The 19,437-nt window shown below is 44.0% G+C and overlaps 1 protein-coding gene across 2 annotated transcripts; it reads right to left on the minus strand.

Annotated features, from left to right (window-relative positions):
* Positions 1-1,166: 1,166 nt before the first annotated feature.
* Positions 1,167-14,512, minus strand: LOC117001113. 2 transcript variants are annotated; one of them, XM_033069305.2, is made up of 9 exons: positions 14,318-14,512; positions 14,127-14,227; positions 11,514-12,519; positions 6,784-6,934; positions 6,264-6,357; positions 5,172-5,290; positions 4,485-4,627; positions 3,695-3,892; positions 1,167-1,318 (listed from the first exon to the last, which is right to left on the minus strand). In XM_033069305.2, exons 3-9 carry the CDS (start codon positions 11,537-11,539, stop codon positions 1,207-1,209), a joined length of 843 nt encoding a protein of 280 aa, XP_032925196.1. In that variant the 5' UTR covers positions 11,540-12,519; positions 14,127-14,227; positions 14,318-14,512; the 3' UTR covers positions 1,167-1,206. The 2 variants fall into 2 exon arrangements, with proteins under 2 accessions (XP_032925196.1, XP_032925195.1); XM_033069304.1 differs by lacking the exon at positions 14,318-14,512 and having other exon boundaries at positions 14,127-14,302.
* Between the last annotated feature and the right edge of the window lie 4,925 nt (positions 14,513-19,437).

A 19,437-nucleotide genomic window follows, 5' to 3' on the forward strand; every position in this document is an offset into this window, starting at 1 on the left:
TTTCCTGAGGGTGGCCATCAAGCTGACACCTCTTTGCAGTGCTCCACTGCCTTCTCCTGTCACAGCTGTAGAAAATCCTCTCAGCCACATCCTGCAATACATTTAAAATCTTATTATTTCATTAGTGTGATATTTTAATCACCTGTTTTGGCTGCTAAGCTGTGGGAGAGGCAAGGTCAGCCCTAAGGGAGAGCCTGGAAACTTTCCCAGCTGGTGATTTCTGTGGGCTGGCTGCAGTACAGATGTTGAGCACAGCTGCTGTGACCTTTGTGCTGCAGAGCCACGAGCTCTCACTGCTCCTCCCTGCAGCTGAACCCCCCTGCAGCCAGCACACAGCAGAGCATTTATTGACTGCCTCTGGAATCAGGCAATTCTCTTAACTGGCTTCATCTCCAGGGCTCTGGAAATCTCCCCTGCTCTGCTGGTGGCACAGCTATTTTTGTGCTGGTTGGGATAAAAACCCCAAAATGGGGCAGCAAATCAATCAAAGCCAAGGACAGACACCTCCCAAAGGTAATGGCATGCAGAAATCCTGAGAGCCTTCACCATTCCCTTCTCAGCTCCCCCAGGGCTCTCCCTCCTGTGGCTTTGCTGTGAGGAGCCTCTATTAAGGATATCCCCAAATAATGCCAGCAGTGAGACAAAGACTCCTTTCCTTTTCATGATTTACCTCCCCAGTGCTCTCTGGCCACACCAAACTCCAGACAAAGATATTTTTTAATTTTTATTTTTTTAAATATATTTCTAAGAGTCCCAGTGATTGGGGTGGCTCAGCCTTTCCCATGTACAAAGCTCATTAAAGAGCACTTGGATATGTTGAAGCTTTTTATTCAGCGGTGGGATTTGTTTTCTATTTCTTTGGATGTTCATCCCTGTGTCATTTCCCACAATGATCTTGGGGTCTGAGCTTGGATGTGTTTTAATTAAATGCAGTGGGAGTCAATAATTGTGAGTTGTTGTCAGCACAGAGCTCCTGGATGAGAAAATCACACAGATTTAACACACCAAACTCATGATATTCAGTATAACATTATGTATTATTTCTGTACTCATATCCATACTTATTTGGTACCACAAATGCACTCAAAAATTTTTTATTTCTGTTTCAATGTCTCTTTGACCAGTTAAAAAACAAAACAAAATAAATAAACAAACCAGAACTTCCATAGGCAGGATTTATTGTCTCTTTTAAGCAAAAATACAGTGTTAGAGTATAGTGCAGATTCTGTAAAAAAACGTGACATCAGGGGGTGAACAGTCCTCTGGCAGTTTTGGGATACCATCCAGGATTTTCAGGTTTGGCAAATTGGAGAAGACACTTAAAGAGAGACAAAAGAAAAAACAGAAATTGAGAAAAATAATCGTGGGAAATGTTGAGAACAAAACAGGCACTGATAAAAAAGAAACAATGGATTCAAACATATCTAAAATAGATTTGGGTGGTTGGAAATCTTGATTTTTCATTTGTTGCAGAATTTATCTGATAAAGAGCTAATTAAAACTCTCAGGTTTCACTCCATTGTACCACTTTTGTATCATCAGACTCAATAAAGCACTTCAAGAATCTGTCTTGCAACACTGAGAATGAACATAATACCAGGGTTATATAAAAAATGACCAATATTTAATTGCCCTAAGACTGAGAGCAGAAACACAATTAGGAATTGTTAAAAGGTGAGTTTCTGCTTTTGTTCTCCTGTTCTCCTGTTTTGCAGATATGCAAATAAAATGTGAAATCTGTAATTTAAAGTTCATTTTCCCCTTCCATGCTGATTTCTGCCTCCCTGCACCAGCACCACACTGCCCAAGGGATGCCCACAGAACAAAGGGATAAAACCTGCTGGAAACTCAGAAAGGTTTTCATTCAACTTCTTTTCCACTTCTCCTTTCTTTTTTCCCCCTCCCAGGAAGCGAGGGGAGGGGATGTGTCCCATTCCAGACACACTCTGCAAAGTTTATCTTTAAAATATCAACACCTGGCTCTGTTTGTAGTGGGGGGGAAAAAAAACATGTACAGTAATTTAATGATTATAAGCCGCACATCTGGGTGTCAGCAACTGTCTAGGGTTACAATACAGGGTGTGATCAAAGGTTTCTGTTCTATCACACTCTGCTGAGGGTGGGGCAGTGATCCTGATCTCTGTGGGAGATATTCTGCTAATGGGCATCCATTGAAACCAACTGGGGCAGTGTTCTTTATCTCCATGGGATATCTCCTGTTCATGGCCATGTTTTATAAACCAGGCAGGGCAGTGTTCTTTATCTCATGGGATATCTCCTGTTCATGGCCATGGTTTATAAACCAGCTGGGGCAGTGTTCTTTATCTTTTCACAACCCATCCTTCCTCCAGCCAGTCATTTTCTGCTCATGGCCATTGAGTCCCACTGTGGCACTGATAAAATTACTGCATCCCATTGGGAGTTGCTCCAGCCAGGGGGAAGAGCCCAACATTTCTTACCAAGATAAAAACAGAGATTTGGGACACTAAGGGAGCCCCTTTCTCCACTGGACTCCAGAGGAAAACCGGATTTCTCCACATCCCCACTGGAGCTCCGGAGGGAAACTGCACCTTGTACAGGAGCACTGCTCCAGCTGAGCCACATCTGTCACTGCAGGAGGATGCAGCCACCATGGGATGGGACTGCTGCCAACACCCTGCCTGACGGGTGTCAGGCTGTACTCTGACTGTGTCAGGGTTTGGGGTTTGTTCTTTGTAGTACTGTATTTCTATTTTAATTTCCCTAGTAAAGAACTGTTATTCCTATTCCCATATCTTTGCCTGAGAGCCCCTTGATTTCAAAATTATAATAATTTGGAGGGAGGGGGTTTACATTCTCCATTTCAAAGAGAAGCTCCTGCCTTTCTCAGCAGACACCCGTCCTCCAAACTAAAACAGCAACTTTTCATTCTTTGTCCATATATAAGCCGCACCTGATTATAAGCTGCACTTTGGGTTCAGACCAAAATTTTAGTCAAAATGGTGCGGCTTATAATGGTGAAATTACTGTAATCATGCAGTTTTGCTAGGAGTGAGACTTAGATTATATTCTCCTGGATTTTCTTGGACTGTAATGTCTTGGATTAGAATTTCCATTTCCAGTGCCTGAGGCTGCTCTGTTAAATCTGCAGCACATCCCAAATCCTGCAGCACAACTTTCACTGAGGGCCTGCTCAAGGCAGAGCAGCTCCCACAGCCCTGCCACAGGGACAGGGGGAATCCAGAAAAATCAAATGAAGGCAACTTAATTTTCCCCTGCTTTCGCTCCTGTCTTTCAAGACATGGTCCTGATTCCATCCCTGACATGTAATGCAATTTGGGCTCCTTGCAGAGCCCACCAAGGGTACAATGAGACTGAAGAGAGATTGAGTAATAGGTAGTTTCTATTAATAAAAGGGAATTTAATTTATCAGCCCTGCTCACTGTCTGTAAACCTGATCCATGGGCTTAGTTCAGCTCCAGAACTGCCAGTCATGCCATTAAAAAGCATCATAGGCAGTTTCTGAATATTTGGGGGCTTTTATCACATAATAGCTCACTAACCCACATTCCTGGAGCGTTTCAGTGTTGAAACCATGGGAAAATGAACAGCTTCTTTAGAGAGCCTGTTGGATTTGAGATCCTATTCCTTTGAAACTGACAAATATTTTGTTTTGTGTTTATTACATTTTTAGGCTCGAGAGGCTCAGACTTACAGCTGTCTGTATCTTTCCTGGAACTCACAGGGATTCCTCTTGAGGATCAGGGATTCAAGTGGAGTGTGCCTGAAGTCTGAAATCCCACTTAGGGTCGTGATGTTATTTTCAGCAAGAGATAAGTGCTGAATCTGAGGGATCTTTGGCAGCTGTTTGAAGGATGTAAAGTGGTTTTTATTTGCATTTAGCTCTCTGCATCTGTAAAGTACAAAGTGTATGGCATCACTATCACATCAGGGACAGGATCCCTACAGCAGGGATGGGTTTTACACACTGGTTTTACATTTCTGCTGGTTTTGCCTAGTCATGGACTGCCAGATCAGATCCCCACACTTTATATTCCATGATTCCTTTATATTGTACAACAGATGCACCATTATTTCTGCTCTCAATACCACAGCTCTCCATACACCTAAATACACAACAGCAGAGTAGCAGCAGGTGGATGGTAAAATAAATTTATGGTTGTGATGGTCATGCTTGGCCTCTCTGCTTGGGTTGTGTTCCCAGAGATTCCTTCTGTGCTCAACAACTTCCCCTTTTGGCACAGATCTCCCTGAAGCTGGCAAGACCCATTAATTATTCCCCAGGAATAGAGGGGACATCATCTGATCTCCTCCCTGGGTATTTTCAGCTTGGGGATGGTGGAATGAACTCAGAACAGCAATGAATAAACTGATGGGTTCTCAATCCAACACCCCCAGGTCTGGCAGCTCCCAGGAGCCTGCTCCAGCTGCCACTTCAGGAAAACCTTCATTTCTGTGATATTACACAAAAATAGAAGCAGGACCTTGGCAACCTTATGGCACTGAGGTCTGTCAAAGAATTGTCCACCAGCCACAGCTTTTCCACCCGAATTAATCTGCGGAGGATTCTTTGGAAGTTTTCCACCTGGTAAAGATCACCCAGGTCCTGGAAGGAAAGGTTCAACTCCTGGGAAGGGAAAAAAGAGAGAAATCACTTTTTAATTTCTTTCCTTTGCTTTTTAATAGCTATATAATTAAATACAGAATTAGTCAGAGGTAGTTAAAATGAGAATACATTTTATGGTGCTGCTTGTATGGCACCAAGTGCCAAATTCACCTCAGAATCACAGTGATGGACTCCTTAATTCTTTGAAAGGAAGAAAGAAATCATCTCTGAAACACAAATTTTAGTGTCCACCTCCTTCCTCCGTGGCTGGGGTTACCAGTGTGTGGGAGGGAGCAGGACCAAGTGATCCTGGTTTATTGGTTTGGCTTCCAAACCCATCTGGCACCAAAGTGCTGTGCAGCAGCCAGACATCAATATTCATGGAGTCCTCACAGAATGGTCTGGGCTGGCAGGGAATTTAAAATCCACCCAATTCCACCCCCTGCACATCCAGGGACACCTTCCCTGTAACAGGTTTAAACCTATTAAATGCAGTGAGCAGCCAGCACATCATTATTTGGCTTCTTTACAACCACAGTCCAAAGTGTTAATGAGAAAGTTTTACAGCACAGTTTTCCCAGTTCTCTTGCAGCCTCTTTTCCCATTTCTCTGTGTCAGTTACTTGTTTTCTTTTTTTCAGAGTATGTTCTTCTTTTCTGAAAAACAGCTCTTCTTCTGAGGGCCCTGGTCAGAGAGAAAGATTTACAGTTAAGATGTGATACAGAACTGGCACTTACAGAATATATATTCATATTGCTGGGAAGATTCTGTAATGAAGAAATATATATAATATTACAGGTGTGTAAGTTTCCAGGCTTCTGAGATATAAATTAATGGGAAGATTTTTCTACCATTTCCAGGCCCATAATTCAGCCAGCAATCTACAGTCATGAAGATTTTGTGCATGGTTGGTAAATGACAGATCTGCTGCAGCTCAGAATGAAAACTGCTCCTGAAGGGTTGCTCATCAGGACCTGAGCTCTAAATTCCTTCTTGTTCCTCGCCATGCTGTGACTGTCCTGAATAAGGAAAAATGTTTGCAGCTCCCAGAGCAGTGACAAGGAGCAGCACCCCACTCCAAACCTCATTTGTGCTGGGACAGACACACACTGGAGACTTAAATCCTCAATGAAATGTTTGGAGCTATGGACATCTCCAAATTCCTGATTAAAGCAAGGACAGCCTGGAAATTTCCCACTGTTTACTCCCAAATCCTGGATTTTAAAACCCATCTGTTCTTGAGTGTGTCTGTAGGTTGTAATTGAGCCAATTCAGTATTAAAATGCAATATTTCATGTGCCACTGGCTGCAGGACTGGGTTTCCCTGTTGCTCTCTTGTTTGCTGTTTGGCTCATGGCTGTTCCATTCTGAGCAGTCAAATGTTAAAGAACTTTTGACAGAAGCAATCAGCACCACATTTATACTAAAAATACTCAATTTACAGTTCAAGCAGTTGTTTTTCATTCTGGAAATTGCAAAGGGTAATTTCCTAATGATTAAAAAAAAGAAAAAAAAAGGCAAGCATGGGCACTCTGTGATGAAATCCTGTCCCTTTTCAGGAGAATGGCAAACTCCATGGTTTAAACTCATCCTTTTTAAGGATGTCTGACTGTGTGGAGTTAGGGCTGAAATGTCCAGGTGTCTTTTTGATCTTTACCTTCCCTCACTCGGGGGCAGTGGAGCTGATTTCCTCGAACACCGAGCTCCTCTAGGTCACACCAGCCAAGGTACTTGAAGGAGTCAGAAGGAAGCTTTAAAAAGGGCAAAATAAAGACACAAAAGAATCAGTAAAAGCTCCTGAGGTTTGGACATTGTACTTTCTCTCATTTCTGCCCTTATTACAGCAGAAATCCTCCAGTCAGAGCAGGAAATGCTGTGGGAATTCACAGCTGAGCTTGCCACAGCTCATCCTGGGTAACTCCAATAAATTGGCTCAAATATTCTCATTATCCTCATGCCCATGGCATCAGTTTGGTGCTCAAAGGCTGAGGCAAATCCCCAGCCACAGCTGGCCCCAAAGAACAGAACTTTGTTTCTATTCCACTCCATTTTTGGAGGATAAAATTAAATAAACAAAATCCTCTTCAAAGCCAAGGCAGAGATTTTTGCCTCAGCTCCTCCTTGTCAAAGTCTCTTTTCTACACAGCTGCAATCAGACTGGAGAGCCCAACACTTACTGGGAAAGGGAGCCTGGAGTCCCAGTTCTGCCCCAGGGTTCCTCTGGTTTGGGGTAGAATTGGTGGGGTGGTGTGTGCATCACTGAGGATGGAGCAGCAGGAGGAGCAGGGCTTGAAGAACTTCGGGTTGCTTGTAGTCAGACCTGAGGAACTAGAGAGGAGATGTTAAACCAGTGTAGAAATGAAAAAAAAAACAAACCAGGTTTTGTTTTATAATTACAGAAAATAATTACAGAAAATACAGACTAGCTCGGGGTAGGATTTGCCAGCAGGCAGCAGCCACAACTCTCACCTGAGCTGCATTTCCTGCACAGGAATTTTCTGGGGTTTGTTAGAAACACTGAGCCTTGGAGAAAACTGAGAGCATGATGTGTTTGTTCCCTTTTACCTGCCCTGCTTTTATGGATCTGGGCTGGATGAAAAGACACCTCAGTTGTTTATTTTATTCCATTGTAAAGTGTTCCAACTCATCATTTTACTGATATTAATATATTTATTTTAATCTCTTGGATATGTTCTAGGGGATTCTCAGAAACCTGAACTTTGCTCAATAGAGTCTTCAAAGTGCTGGGAAAAGCCTCCAGAATTATCAAGTCCAACCTTCAGCTTGAAGTTGTGTGTTCATGTGCTCTTAGTCCCTTGCCTAAGGACACTTCCAAAATTCCCATTTTATTTACCCCAAATGGGGCAATTTCTCCAGTTGTGCTGCAGAGGAATTGGAGAATTTGCAGGCTGGCAGCTGCAATTTAGGAATTTACCACAGAATAGCTGAGAACAATGATTTAATTTAGTCAGGGTGTGCATCCAGCTCTGTAATTTGATGTTTGCTCCACAGGCTTGGGGAGCTTTGCCAGGGAGCCTCAGCTGTCAGTCAGCATCACAAAACAAGAATAAAACACAGAATAAAAACAGCTTTCAAATGGTTTGGGGAGGAAGGAAAAAGAGGTCTCACACTGGGAGTAACAGGCAGGCTAAATGGAACATTGGGTAAAATGGAAATTGCAGATTATTGGCGATCCCTCATTCAGGGACGTGTCCTGGTGACCTCAGAGCAGGAGCAGCTCTGACAAACGGGGCTTGGATGGGGTCAGAGCAGCCCCAAGGAGCTGCAGGTGACTCCCAGGAAGCTGTGTTTGCTATTTTGGAAAATAGCAGCTATTTTCTGAGCCACTCTCTGAGGGCACCTGGAGGCAAAGCCCTGAGTGGGGGGGGTGTGTCACAGAGCACCCTGTGAAAAGAGGATTTACAGTGGGGAAATGGTGAAAAATAACCCCAGAAAATAAAAAATAAAGTGCTGAGAATTCTTGTTTAGCTCTTAGTGTTTGTTCTGCTTGTATGTTACATGAGATCAGACCAAAGAAATTTGTAGAAGTTCTTTTGTGTTTAAGAAAAAGATCTGTTGTTTTTCTCAGCTTGGAAGTGATCTTTTAAGATGTATTCAAATGATTATTTATAACTGCAAGACTTTTCTAAACCTACCTTCCTCCCAGCTAGATACTAGCTCCTCTGCTGAGACAGGAATACACACTCCCAGTGCCTGGAAATGTGGGATAAAATATTTTAGCTGAGCCATTTAACATGATATCTATTCTGATCTCCTGGCAGGAAACCCACTCACAAAATTCTGTATCGGTGATGGCAAATAAAACAGAAAGTTCCAGGAAAAAAAAAAAATAAAATAAAAAGTGATGGATATGAGTTCCCCAGTCAGGTGGGTAGTGAGATTTCCAGGGGAAGGAGTGACAGAAAGAAACATCTTTCATCTCAAAACTGCTGGACCCCACGTCCTGGCACAGAGGATTTTTCTGGAGGAGCAAGTGCACCCAGCTTTTCTCTCCCTCCCTTTGTTTACCTTCCCATTTTGCTGCAAAATTGATGCAGAAGGAGTGGCAATGAGCGAGGCAGGATGCAATTCCAAGCAATTACAGATCACACAATACACGAAAGGAACAAAATTTCCTGCCTTGATTGTGGGGCCCTTTGGCTGGATATGAATCTCCAATGACACCTCTGGGAGCAGCACACTAGATTATGTCAAGCATTAAGGGGGAAAAAAAAATTAGATTCATGATGTCTGTCCAGGCTGAGTCATTTCCTCTCACTTTGCCTGCAGTGAGAAATTGGTGGTTTTCATAAATCATGGACCTAAATTCTTATGAGAGAAGAATTAATTTCACTAATGGAAACCCTCTGTGGCAATTGCATTCCTCCATTCTCCCTCTTTTTGGGGCTGTGGGGGAGTATTTATGATGTCTTTTAAGCAGAGGTACTTGACTATATTTTAAGAATTCTGTAATAAAGGTTTGGAAAGGAAACTTCCAAAGGTAATAGGGGAAAAAACCTTGTGTGTGACCAGCTTCTAATTTTTGAATTAGAAATTCAGTTCCTACTATGGCCACAGCTTTGCTGCTGACACCAAATCCAGGTACAACATTTTGTTTTCAACTCAATAATAAACTAAAACCACAAAATTGCACCAAACAATTCTTTGCAGGCACCTTGAAGTCTGGAGTGCTCCATGTGAGCTGCCAAGGGCCAGCACAGACTGTGGGGTAACTGGAAGCACTCATGGCCAACCCCTTTGTATTTCACATTATTCTCTCAGAGGAACCCCCAGTGAGGAATTCAGTGCCTGAAGTGTTTTGCAGTGTCAGGAGTGAGAGCAGAGCAGCTCCTGCATTTTTCAGAGCATGCTGAGGGGGTATCAGCCCATACCCTGGAAAATGGTGCTGAGCTCCCTGATAAATTCCCACCTCAACAAGCTGCCATGGCAGCAGTGTGGCTGGGAAATGTTCTCCTCTCTCTGACTCCTTGGCCACATTTCCACATTTCCAGATTTCCACATTTCCAGATTTCCAGAATGCTCCAGCTTTCCTGACTGCACTGATTTGAGTCCAGTTGCCTTTAAGTGTAGGATGCTTTAAAAGCCCATGAAAGAATTTGAACAGCTAAAGCTGAGCTGCTTCTGAAACCACACCAGTGAAAGATACTGGGTGAGAAATGGAATGAAAAGTTCCTCCTGTGTATATTTGAGATATTCAGCTCTTGAAAAAGGAGTGTCAGTCAAAAGATTCCTTTCTGCTGGTAAAACAGCAGCCTTGACAAACAAACATCTGAGACTTTACAGCACAGGTTCACAGGTGGAATTGGTTGAATTCACAGGTAGAACTGGATGAATTTTAAATTCCCTGCCAGCCCAGACCATTCTGTGAGGACTCTATGAATATTTATATCTGGCTCTGCTGCACAGAAAACGGGAAGCTCAGTTAAAGAGGAGTAAAGATAAAGGAGGTTATGAGCTGACTCTTGCCTTTGGGATTTGAAAGGCTTTTTGTCCCAGCCTTTTGAGCAGTTTTGGGGTCTGGTCTAACTTCCCACAGCCTTATCCCCAGCTGCTCTTCAGGAATCAGCATCCTCAGGCAGGCTGAGCTTTCACTGAACCACGGCTGCTCTCCCCTTAAATCTGAAATGATCTGGATAAAAGGTTTGGGAACGAGTAGTGAGGCTTTTTATACTGACTCTTGACATATCCAGAGTCAGAACTCCTGTGGTGCCTGCTTCATCCCACCAAATCACAGCCAGATCTGATGGAAAAGCTCCTGTGTGATTGATCTCAGTGAGGTCTGGTCAGGTTCTTATTCAGCAGCAAAGTTCTCTCAGTGCATTCAGTCCTGATAACATGGAAATGAAAATAGTGGGCCTTTCTAAAGGAATCAAATGTGTTTTAAGATCATCTTTAAGGAAAAAAAAAAAAAAAACAAACTAGAGAAACTAAGAAAAGAGCAATAAATCCTCCCAAAGCAGAGTTTGTATCCCTGGGTGAGAGCTGCTGATTTTGCAGGCTCTGAGAGCTGGTTCTGGGTGTGCCCAAACCACCTGCAGAAATAACTGCTTGCTCCCAGCTTCCAAACACCCAATTATTTATGTTGTGTCCCAGCCAATGGCAAATGACATTAATGACAAATGGCACATTAATATTATGTCCTGGTCAATGGCAAATGCCATCCACATAAACAACCTGCAGGGGTAACTCACCAACACAATTTGGGAAAGTGTTTAAAAGATGGCAAACTCAGAATTCAGGCTGTGCTTCATTTCAAATGCACCCAATTTACTGCTCCAGAGCAGCTCTGCTTGTATGCAAACATTTATTAGGAGAACTCTCTGAACTTAGGAGAGTAGAAGATATGGACACAGTGTTTGCACGCTCTATTACCTTTCAATTATTTTTGTAGGAGTTTTATGAGACGTAATGCAACATTTTGAAGCAGTTCTTTTGAGCATAATTTAGTGACAAACACACCTGTAAGTTAAGGCTACAAAGCCTCCTTGCTGATAGCTGCAGCATCAATTATCTTGCTTTATGCTTCATAAAACTGCCCCCCCAAAGACATGATCAACTTAATTAAGTCCTATCACCATAATGATACACTCTTAGCATAGTAACTAACATTTTCCTCATGGATCCAACTCGCACCCATACAAAGCCTTTCCCACATTTCCATAACAAACATTTTAATTTTTGTTGGGACAGCTTTTTATCCCAGCAATCAGGCAATGACACCAAGAAAAACAGCTCTGTTGGAATTGCTGTTTTCCCTGCACAGCAGTCTCTGTTAGCAACACAGGCTGGTACATTTACAAAGCCACTCAATCCTGTAACTCTATCTTTGTTGTCAAAGCATGTCAAGCAATGACTACAGGCTCGTGTCTCCTTTGCACCCTCCTACCTTTCAGACATGTCTGGCTGCTGCATGAAATCCTCACATCTTGCACAGGGCTATTTGTCTACAGGCAGAGCTTATCTTCCCATCTCTGCCCCTGGCCAGGAGGGAGTTCCTCCTCTGGAGAGGGAAGTGTGGGGATGCTGGCCGGGATCCCGATGGGTTCGCTGTCGCCAAGGGAACGCGGTCACGTTAGCAGCTATCCTTACCAATCTCTTAAGCACATCTAACAAATTCCTGGGCTGATCCAGCTGGTATCAGTGAGCTGTCTTTCCAGAAGGTGCCTAAAGATAGGCTGGTGATACCTGTAGCAAGATACGTGATCATCCAGCTGAATCTCCGGGCTGCTCGCTCCGGCGACTTCGCTTTCACCGATTGCTTTCACGGCTTTGCCCACTCTAAGTTTGTATTTTCGTGGCCTAAAAGATCTCCTGCTTCATGAATGGCTTGTTCAGTGCCTCATGAATGTATCCATTGGATGAAAAGGAAATACTTAGAGAGGCTCACATTTCATGAATGTTCAGGGGAGTTTTTTATGAGCGCCTCTTCGCTCTGTTGGGCGTTCTTGCCTCACTTGAACGTGCTCAACCATTTTAGGAGAATCCTCCAGGTTTCCTTCTTCAAGCTTGCAGCTGAGAATGAAAACAAGAGATTTCTTTTCTTGGTGGGAACCAAGAGATCAGGTTTGTGTCTGTTTTTATACTGTGTTTTTCTTAAATCATTAAAGCTGTAGGTTCTGAGAATCAGCCCAGTGAATTATTCCCTTCACAACGCGTTTGATTTTTGTTTCTTCACCCAAAGTGCAGAGGTTGGCAGGGCTCCAGGGTGGAATTGCAGCAGCCCAGTATGGCTGTGGGCACTGTGAGTCCCTGCTGAAGTTCACAGATGGCTTTTGAACTCCAGCAGCAGTGATGGGACCCAGGTTTTGGGGAGGGCTGTAATGGAGCTGTAAATCACACCCTGTTGATCCGTGACTCCACAGGCACAGCCTCCTCCTCACTTGAGCTCTGCACTGAAAAAAGAGGGGATAAATAGACTAAAATCAATGTGGAAAAAGTACACAATCCCCTCTGCCCAGGGATGTTCAATTGGAAATGCCATATAGTCAAAACCTCTGTGCTTTAGACTTCTACCTTCCAACTTCATCACAGAAAAAAATATTCCTTATCCTCCTTTTCCCTCACATTTCTCTTTTTGGCCGTCACAAAGGCTGATCATTGTAAGGTCTTTCTGTATAGAAAGGTCTGTGCTTTCCCCAGTGGTTGCTGGAGGCTCCAAAACCTTCTCTTAGAAATTCTGCAAATTTCACCATGCCAGTAAAGCAGAGGGTATAATGGTAATTAGAGAATTTCAGCTCCATGCAAAGGCATTCTGTGGTTCCAAACGTTGAACTGACAGATCGTTGTGTGAAATTTAACAAAGTATTCATTCCACACAGGTTTCATTAAAACTTTATGTGCTAAGAACTGAGTTTATTACAGGGTGGGTGAGGACAGGGTATTAAGGGATTCATCAGGTCACTCGAGCAAATCATTTCTCTGTCTGCTAAGAATAAAGAAATTAATATCTAAATCAAACAAGATTGTAATTTGGGGCCTTTCTACTTACCATTTTTCCTCTGTCTATAAAATGAAAGGTATTGGTCCCCATCACAGCCTAATGGGCTTCAGATCTTTTATGGCAAATGCATTCCTCATAAAGCCGATGAAAAATTATCTCTGTGCTATTTCAGAGGAACGACATATTTTACATGGTGTCGGCCTTTCCATTATAAACACCATTTTTCAGATCTTTACAACCTGCCCATAAAAATGTGCTTCTGACAAGAAATTCAGCAGCATGCCCCAGCTCTGCAAGAAAGAAGTAGTTTTTCCCACTTCATCTAATTTTGACCAGTAATTTTGTCTTTGAATTGGGTGAATACAAGGTGGGCATCGCTCTCAACCCTGGGTCTCTCTCTTTTTTTTTTTTGTCCCATTGGGTTATTCCCTGCTTGTCCATGAAAAATGTAGGAATTGGCAGAATCCAGCTCATCCTGAGGTCTGATTAATGACAGAAACAATCCCAATTATTCTCACTGCTGTGTGCCACCAGAGGCCCCGTTGTTCTGGGCTCCACAGAAAGCCAGGAAAACAGAGTTTGCTCCAGAGGGTTTGTGCTTTAATTGAACAGAGCAGACAGACAAAGAGTAGGAAGAAAGGAAATAATATTATCCCTCCTGCTTTTATACAGAAATAACTGAGATGCTCAGACCATGAAATGCTGGCACTGTGGTAGCAGAAATTCTGTTCCTGTGCCCAGGGTCAGCATCCACACAGGATTCCCAGCCACTGACTGGATGAACAGTCTGGCTTTAAAGTCTGCATTTACTGGCTGAGTTTCTGAGCTCACACTTTGTTAATTATCATTAAAGAATATTGAAAGGACATTTCTCTGTCACAACATTTTTCTGATTCAGGGTTAAATCAGTTTGTTGATAGAATTTTATGTTCTTTATGTAAAATCCTTTTTTGGTGTTAACTTGATACATATGGGTGATATCAAACCATTCAGTAAAATCAGAGCTAAGCATGTAAAACACTTCAGCAGCAGCAGAAAGTTAACTTTTATTGCTCTTACCTGGTTTGAACATATGCAGGAATCCAGGGCACTGGTGTGGGATGAGCCAGGCAGAAAGAGAGAATTTCTTGGGATATTTCAGTGCTCTGATGAGCATGGCCCTAGAAAAGGAACACACTTTTGGTTTTTTTTGATGCACAAATGCTCCTCTGTGCCTCGGCAGATAAGCAGGCACACTCACTCACACTCACTGGTTATTTTGCTGAGTTACCCAGGCAACAAATTTCTTTTTGTCCTGCCCATTCAGGATTGCAGGGAAGTATTTGATTCCCACTGGTAGGACTTGGAGAGCATTCCCAGGAAAAAGCCAAGGACAACAGAACAACAGGAGGAGAGCAGAGTTAGTGAAACATTTCAGCAGGGTCACCAGACAAAAAGGAATCAACAACTAGCTGCATAAATAATTGAAGTGAAAGCTATATATGCCTGCTTTTCTAAGGTGCTACAAACACAAACCCATGGATTCCAAGAGGGCTGGAGGGGCTGTAACCAAGCAACAAGGGCTGAAATTTGGTTCTCTCTTCTGGAAAAACAATGGGCTTGCAAGTCATGATGACAATGTCTGGCACTGACAGTGAGCCCTTCCTTGATTTAATAGTCTTTGGATGAAGCTATAAGAAAAGATGTTTATGGGATGAAGAAAGCATTTTTATTTCATTTAGGAGAGGCCTATTCCAGTATCAAATCTGTCTTTTCTAACAAAATGAAGGTCAGCAATTTCTGGATGAGTTAAACTTTTTCTGACACTGAGGAAAGACCACGAATAAGCAACATTTCAAGATTTTCTTTCTCAAAACTTTCTTTTCAAAAGAAATAATGGCCATAACTCACTGTCTCTTCATTTGTCTGTATGGAGGAGAAAACATGACTGTATCCAAGTGTAGTAGGTGGCCCAAGCAGCCCTGATTGATGATTTCTCCCATTATTACCTCTCTGAAATGAGGTGTATTTCCCCTTTTACCTCCAAACATGGCTTTTCTATTGAATGAAGTCACAGCTGCACATCAGATCCCCATTAACCCTGCAGCCCCCAGGAGCAAAGCCATGGAATCCAGCTGGAGCAGAACCAAACCCTGTGTGAGTGTGGAAAAAACCCAAAATTCCTGCCAGGTACCTGCCAGCCTCACTCAGCCCATGGTTTGGGGCTCCCTGGAGCTGAGTGACAAACTGCCACCCATTTAATGAGATTCCTGTCACTCCCCCTTCCCCAGCTGCCATCCCTGTCCAATCCTCAAAATTTAAAACATCTTATCTTAGCTGCCAGAACAAACAAATCAGGCATTCTATGGAGCCACCCAGAGATGGAGCCTCCAGTGTGAGGTCAGTCTCATTTCCTCCATCCACATCTTTATTGTGATCTCATGTTTCATCTTTTCACCAGCTAATTGTTAATAATTCCCAGTGGAGTACAAGATTCATTAAGCACTTCCTAATTTATCAAACACAAGTCTCATCAGGTAATTTTAATCATATGAAAATCATTCTAAATTCATTTTGATAGACAATTTCCTGTTGCAGCCCAGTAAGCCTCCTGCTCCCCTGTGTTGTTGGAAGCAGCATCTCTGGTTATTCTCCTCTCTAACTCCCATCATTGCAGATGCTATTACACTTCCATCATTTTCTTCTATTTATTTGAAACTGCTGCCAGCTGCTAAGGAGTTTTGTTTCCCCCCTTTTTTTTTTTTTTTTTTTTTTTTAGGATTGATTACCTGAAATGTGTTTCAAAAATTGGTTTATTTCATCCATCAAACCCCTGCCTTCCTGAAAATCAGATCTTGCAAATGCAGGAATACTTGGGAGTCACCAGAGCACCTCTTTATTAAAGTGGCTTTGCCAGGTTGTCATATATGAGATATTTGAGACAAATAGACATAATCTCCTTAAGTGTGGGATGGGAAAATAATTGTATAGCTGGGCCAAGGTGGGAAAAATTACCCAGAAAGGAGGGAAAGGACAGAAAAACCTGGGAAAACAATGCAGCTGAATGACAAACATAACTCAGTTGTTTAAAATTCAGAGCTGCCTGTCCCCATTCCAATCAAAGAAGGAGCTGAGAAGTCTGAACATGTATTTACAGACACAACTTGTTCCTGACATCTCCTTTTTTTTAATCCCTATTCTTTCCCGGAGTTTTATTGCCAAAAAAAATTAAGTTCAAATGAATGCCTTGTTATTCACTGTCTGCAAGGATAATAAAGATGTTCTCTAGCTGAAAGCAGCGAGCAGGGCCTCCTGTGATCAGGGGGAGAAGAGGAGAGGAGCATTATGAGAAGAATCAACTTTTTATTAAAGGTGTTGTGCTCACGCAGCTTTTGTCAGGAAATCCAAATAATTTACTCCCACTTGCTTTCATTTTGAGCAAATGGCAGCCTTGTGTTACATAAAAAAAGAATGAGCCCTGCTCCTCTCCAGTGCTCCTTTCATGGGCAGCAGACAGACACGCTGTAGCTGTCCACAATTCCTGCAGTCAGAGCTGGGAGCTGGCACGGCCTGACAAAAGAAATTAAATGTAATGAAACTGTGTTCCTGCTCCAAGTCAGGGGCTGTGTTTGCTGTGTGACATCCTGGTGTCCTGCTCCAGGTTCTCCTCCAGCAGTGCTGGGGGAGCTGAGCCATTCCTGGGGTGATTTTCCACTCTCTGCCCCACAGCTCAGAGCTGTGCCTGCTGGGCAGGGGGTTCCTCAGCTACTGCATTTCCCTGCACAGGGCACAGATATCAATATCTATTTTAATCCAGGTCTGCTGACCTCAGTGGAGAAGGGATTCTGGACTGGGATACATCCAAAAAGAGCTTGAAGTGTTTTCACCTGAATGTTTCACCTTGTCCTGCATCTCCACCTGGATGATTCACCTTGCCCTTGCTCTCCACAGCAGTTCTGGCACTGCAGGACACCAGAGCTGTTGCTGGGACTGCCCAGAGCCCAGGCTGTGCTGCCTGGGAAGGGCAGAGCTCCATCCATAGGAATTCCTGAGAAGGGCAGGGTTCTATCCATAGGAATTCCCTGGGAGGGAAGGGTTCTGTCCAGGTGAACTCCTTGGGAAGGGCAGGGCTCCATCCATAGAAATTCTCTGAGAAGAGCAGGGCTCCATCCATAGGAATTTCCTGGGAAGGGCAGGGCTCCATCCATAGGAATTCCTAGAGAAGGAAGGGCAGAGCTCCATCCAGGTGAACTCCCTAGGAAGGGCAGGGCTCCATCCACAGGAATTCCCTGGGAAGGAAGGGCAGGGCTCCATCCAGGTGAATTCCCTGGGAAGGAAGGACAGGGCTCCATCCATAGGAATTCTCTGAGAAGAGCAGGGCTCCATCCATAGGAATTTCCTGGGAAGGGCAGAGCTCCACCCATAAGAATTCTTTGAGAAGGGCAGGGTTCTATCCATAGGAATTCCCTGGGAAGGGCAGGGTTCCATCCATGAGAATTCTCTGAGAAGGGCAGAGTTCTATCCAGGTGAACTCCTTGGGAAGGGCAGGGCTCCATCCATAGGAATTCCCTGGGAAGGGCAGGGCTCCATCCAGGTGAATTCCCTGGGAAGGAAGGGCAGGGCTCCATCCATAGGAATTCCTAGAGAAGGAAGGGCAGAGCTCCATCCAGGTGAACTCCCTGGGAAGGACAGGGCTCCATCCACAGGAATTCCTGGAGAAGGAAGGACAGGGCTCCATCCAGGTGAATTCCTTGGGAAGGAAGGACAGGGCTCCATCCAGGTGAATTCCTTGGGAAGGAAGGACAGGGCTCCATCCTTATCCATTCCCTGGGAAGGGCAGGGCTCCATCCAGGTGAATTCCCTGGGAAGAAGGACAGGGCTCCATCCAGGTGAATTCCCTGGGCAGGAAGGACAGGGCTCCATCCATAGGAATTCCCTGAGAAGGAAGGACAGGGCTCCATCCAGGTGAATTCCTTGGGCAGGAAGGACAGGGCTCCACCCAGGTGCTCCTGCCAGCGCTGGGTTTCAGTCAGAGCCCAAAGCCAAACCACAGCTGGAAGTGGAATATTCACCCAGTGCCTCACTCTGCTTTAGCTCCTCTCAGCCCCAATCCCCTCTGCAGACAAATCTCTGTTTTTAGAGGTCATCCCCCCCTCGTGTTTCTGCTTTCATGGAGATGAGGTGATGGGAGAAGCAGCTCTTCTGTAAGGGAGAATGAAAAGGATTAAATCCATTCACTTCACATCCATCCTGCTTTTTGGACTTCAAAGAGACTCCAAACCTGCTGCTGGCCTAGAGGGGCTGTGGAGGTGCTGTTAAACTGCTTTATGTCACAATATTCTGCAGGCTGCAGGTCACTGAACCAGGCTCAGCCATTAACTGCACCATCTTTCAGCTGCTCCACTTTGCTGCCAGCTCCATGCTGTATTCCCAGCTGGGAAATTAGAATTTTCTTTTTGCCTTGCACTGAGGGGAGAAGAGATCCATGTCTTCATTCATTAAATGACTGAGTGACCAGGTGTTCTTTTCTTGATTAAGGCAGTTTAATACTTCTGCTGATACCTGTACTTTAAAGTCTCCTTTCAGACCTCCTATTTTTTGCAGTTGAGTTGTGAAAGATCAGCAGCTGAGCTTCAGTCGTGTTCCTCCTCATTTTTCATGCTGCCTTCACTGTTTTGGAGAGCTGCTGAATACAAAATGAAGCTGCAGGAGCGTGTTTGCTCCACAGCCAGCAAGGCATGAAGCCCTTTTTTCCTCCAGCTGTGGAGTACAGCCAGAGCCTTGCTAACAGAGTCACTGGGGATGTGACTCAAAGGGTGACATTTCCTACTCCTCTGTGTCACACCAGATGATGAATGCTCACAGCAAAACACGGGGCTGGCTTAAATAAACCAAATTAAATCTATTTCTGTGATTATAGGAATCGTGTTACATCTCTGAGGGAGCATCAGCTGCTGCTCCCAAGTGCTGCAGATTTGTCAGCTTGTTTTGAAATGCTCTGCTTGTTCACTGGATTATCCTGCTGCATAAATCCATTGGCACGTTGGCCCAAGGAGGCCAGAGGGTGACTGATTTGGCCAGTGGGTGACTGATTTGGCCAGCAGGTGACTGATTTGGCCAGTGGGTGACTGATTTGGCCAGCAGGTTGGGACAGAGCCTGTCCTGCACATCAGCCTTAATCGTGTTTTACAGTCAGCAATTTGCAGCATCATATTGTTCCCATTTTCAGCATTACAGAGACATCATGGGAGTGTTTGGGAGCAGGGACCTCAGCCCAGAGCCAGACCAGGGGGGATTCTCCCATTCCTGGCTTCTCCCATTCTTGGATTCCCATTCCTGGATTCTCCCATTCCTGGATTCTCCCATTCCTGAATTCCCATTCCTGGATTCT

Source organism: Catharus ustulatus, chromosome 10 (genome assembly GCF_009819885.2).
Source record: "Catharus ustulatus isolate bCatUst1 chromosome 10, bCatUst1.pri.v2, whole genome shotgun sequence".
Lineage (NCBI taxonomy): Eukaryota > Metazoa > Chordata > Aves > Passeriformes > Turdidae > Catharus > Catharus ustulatus.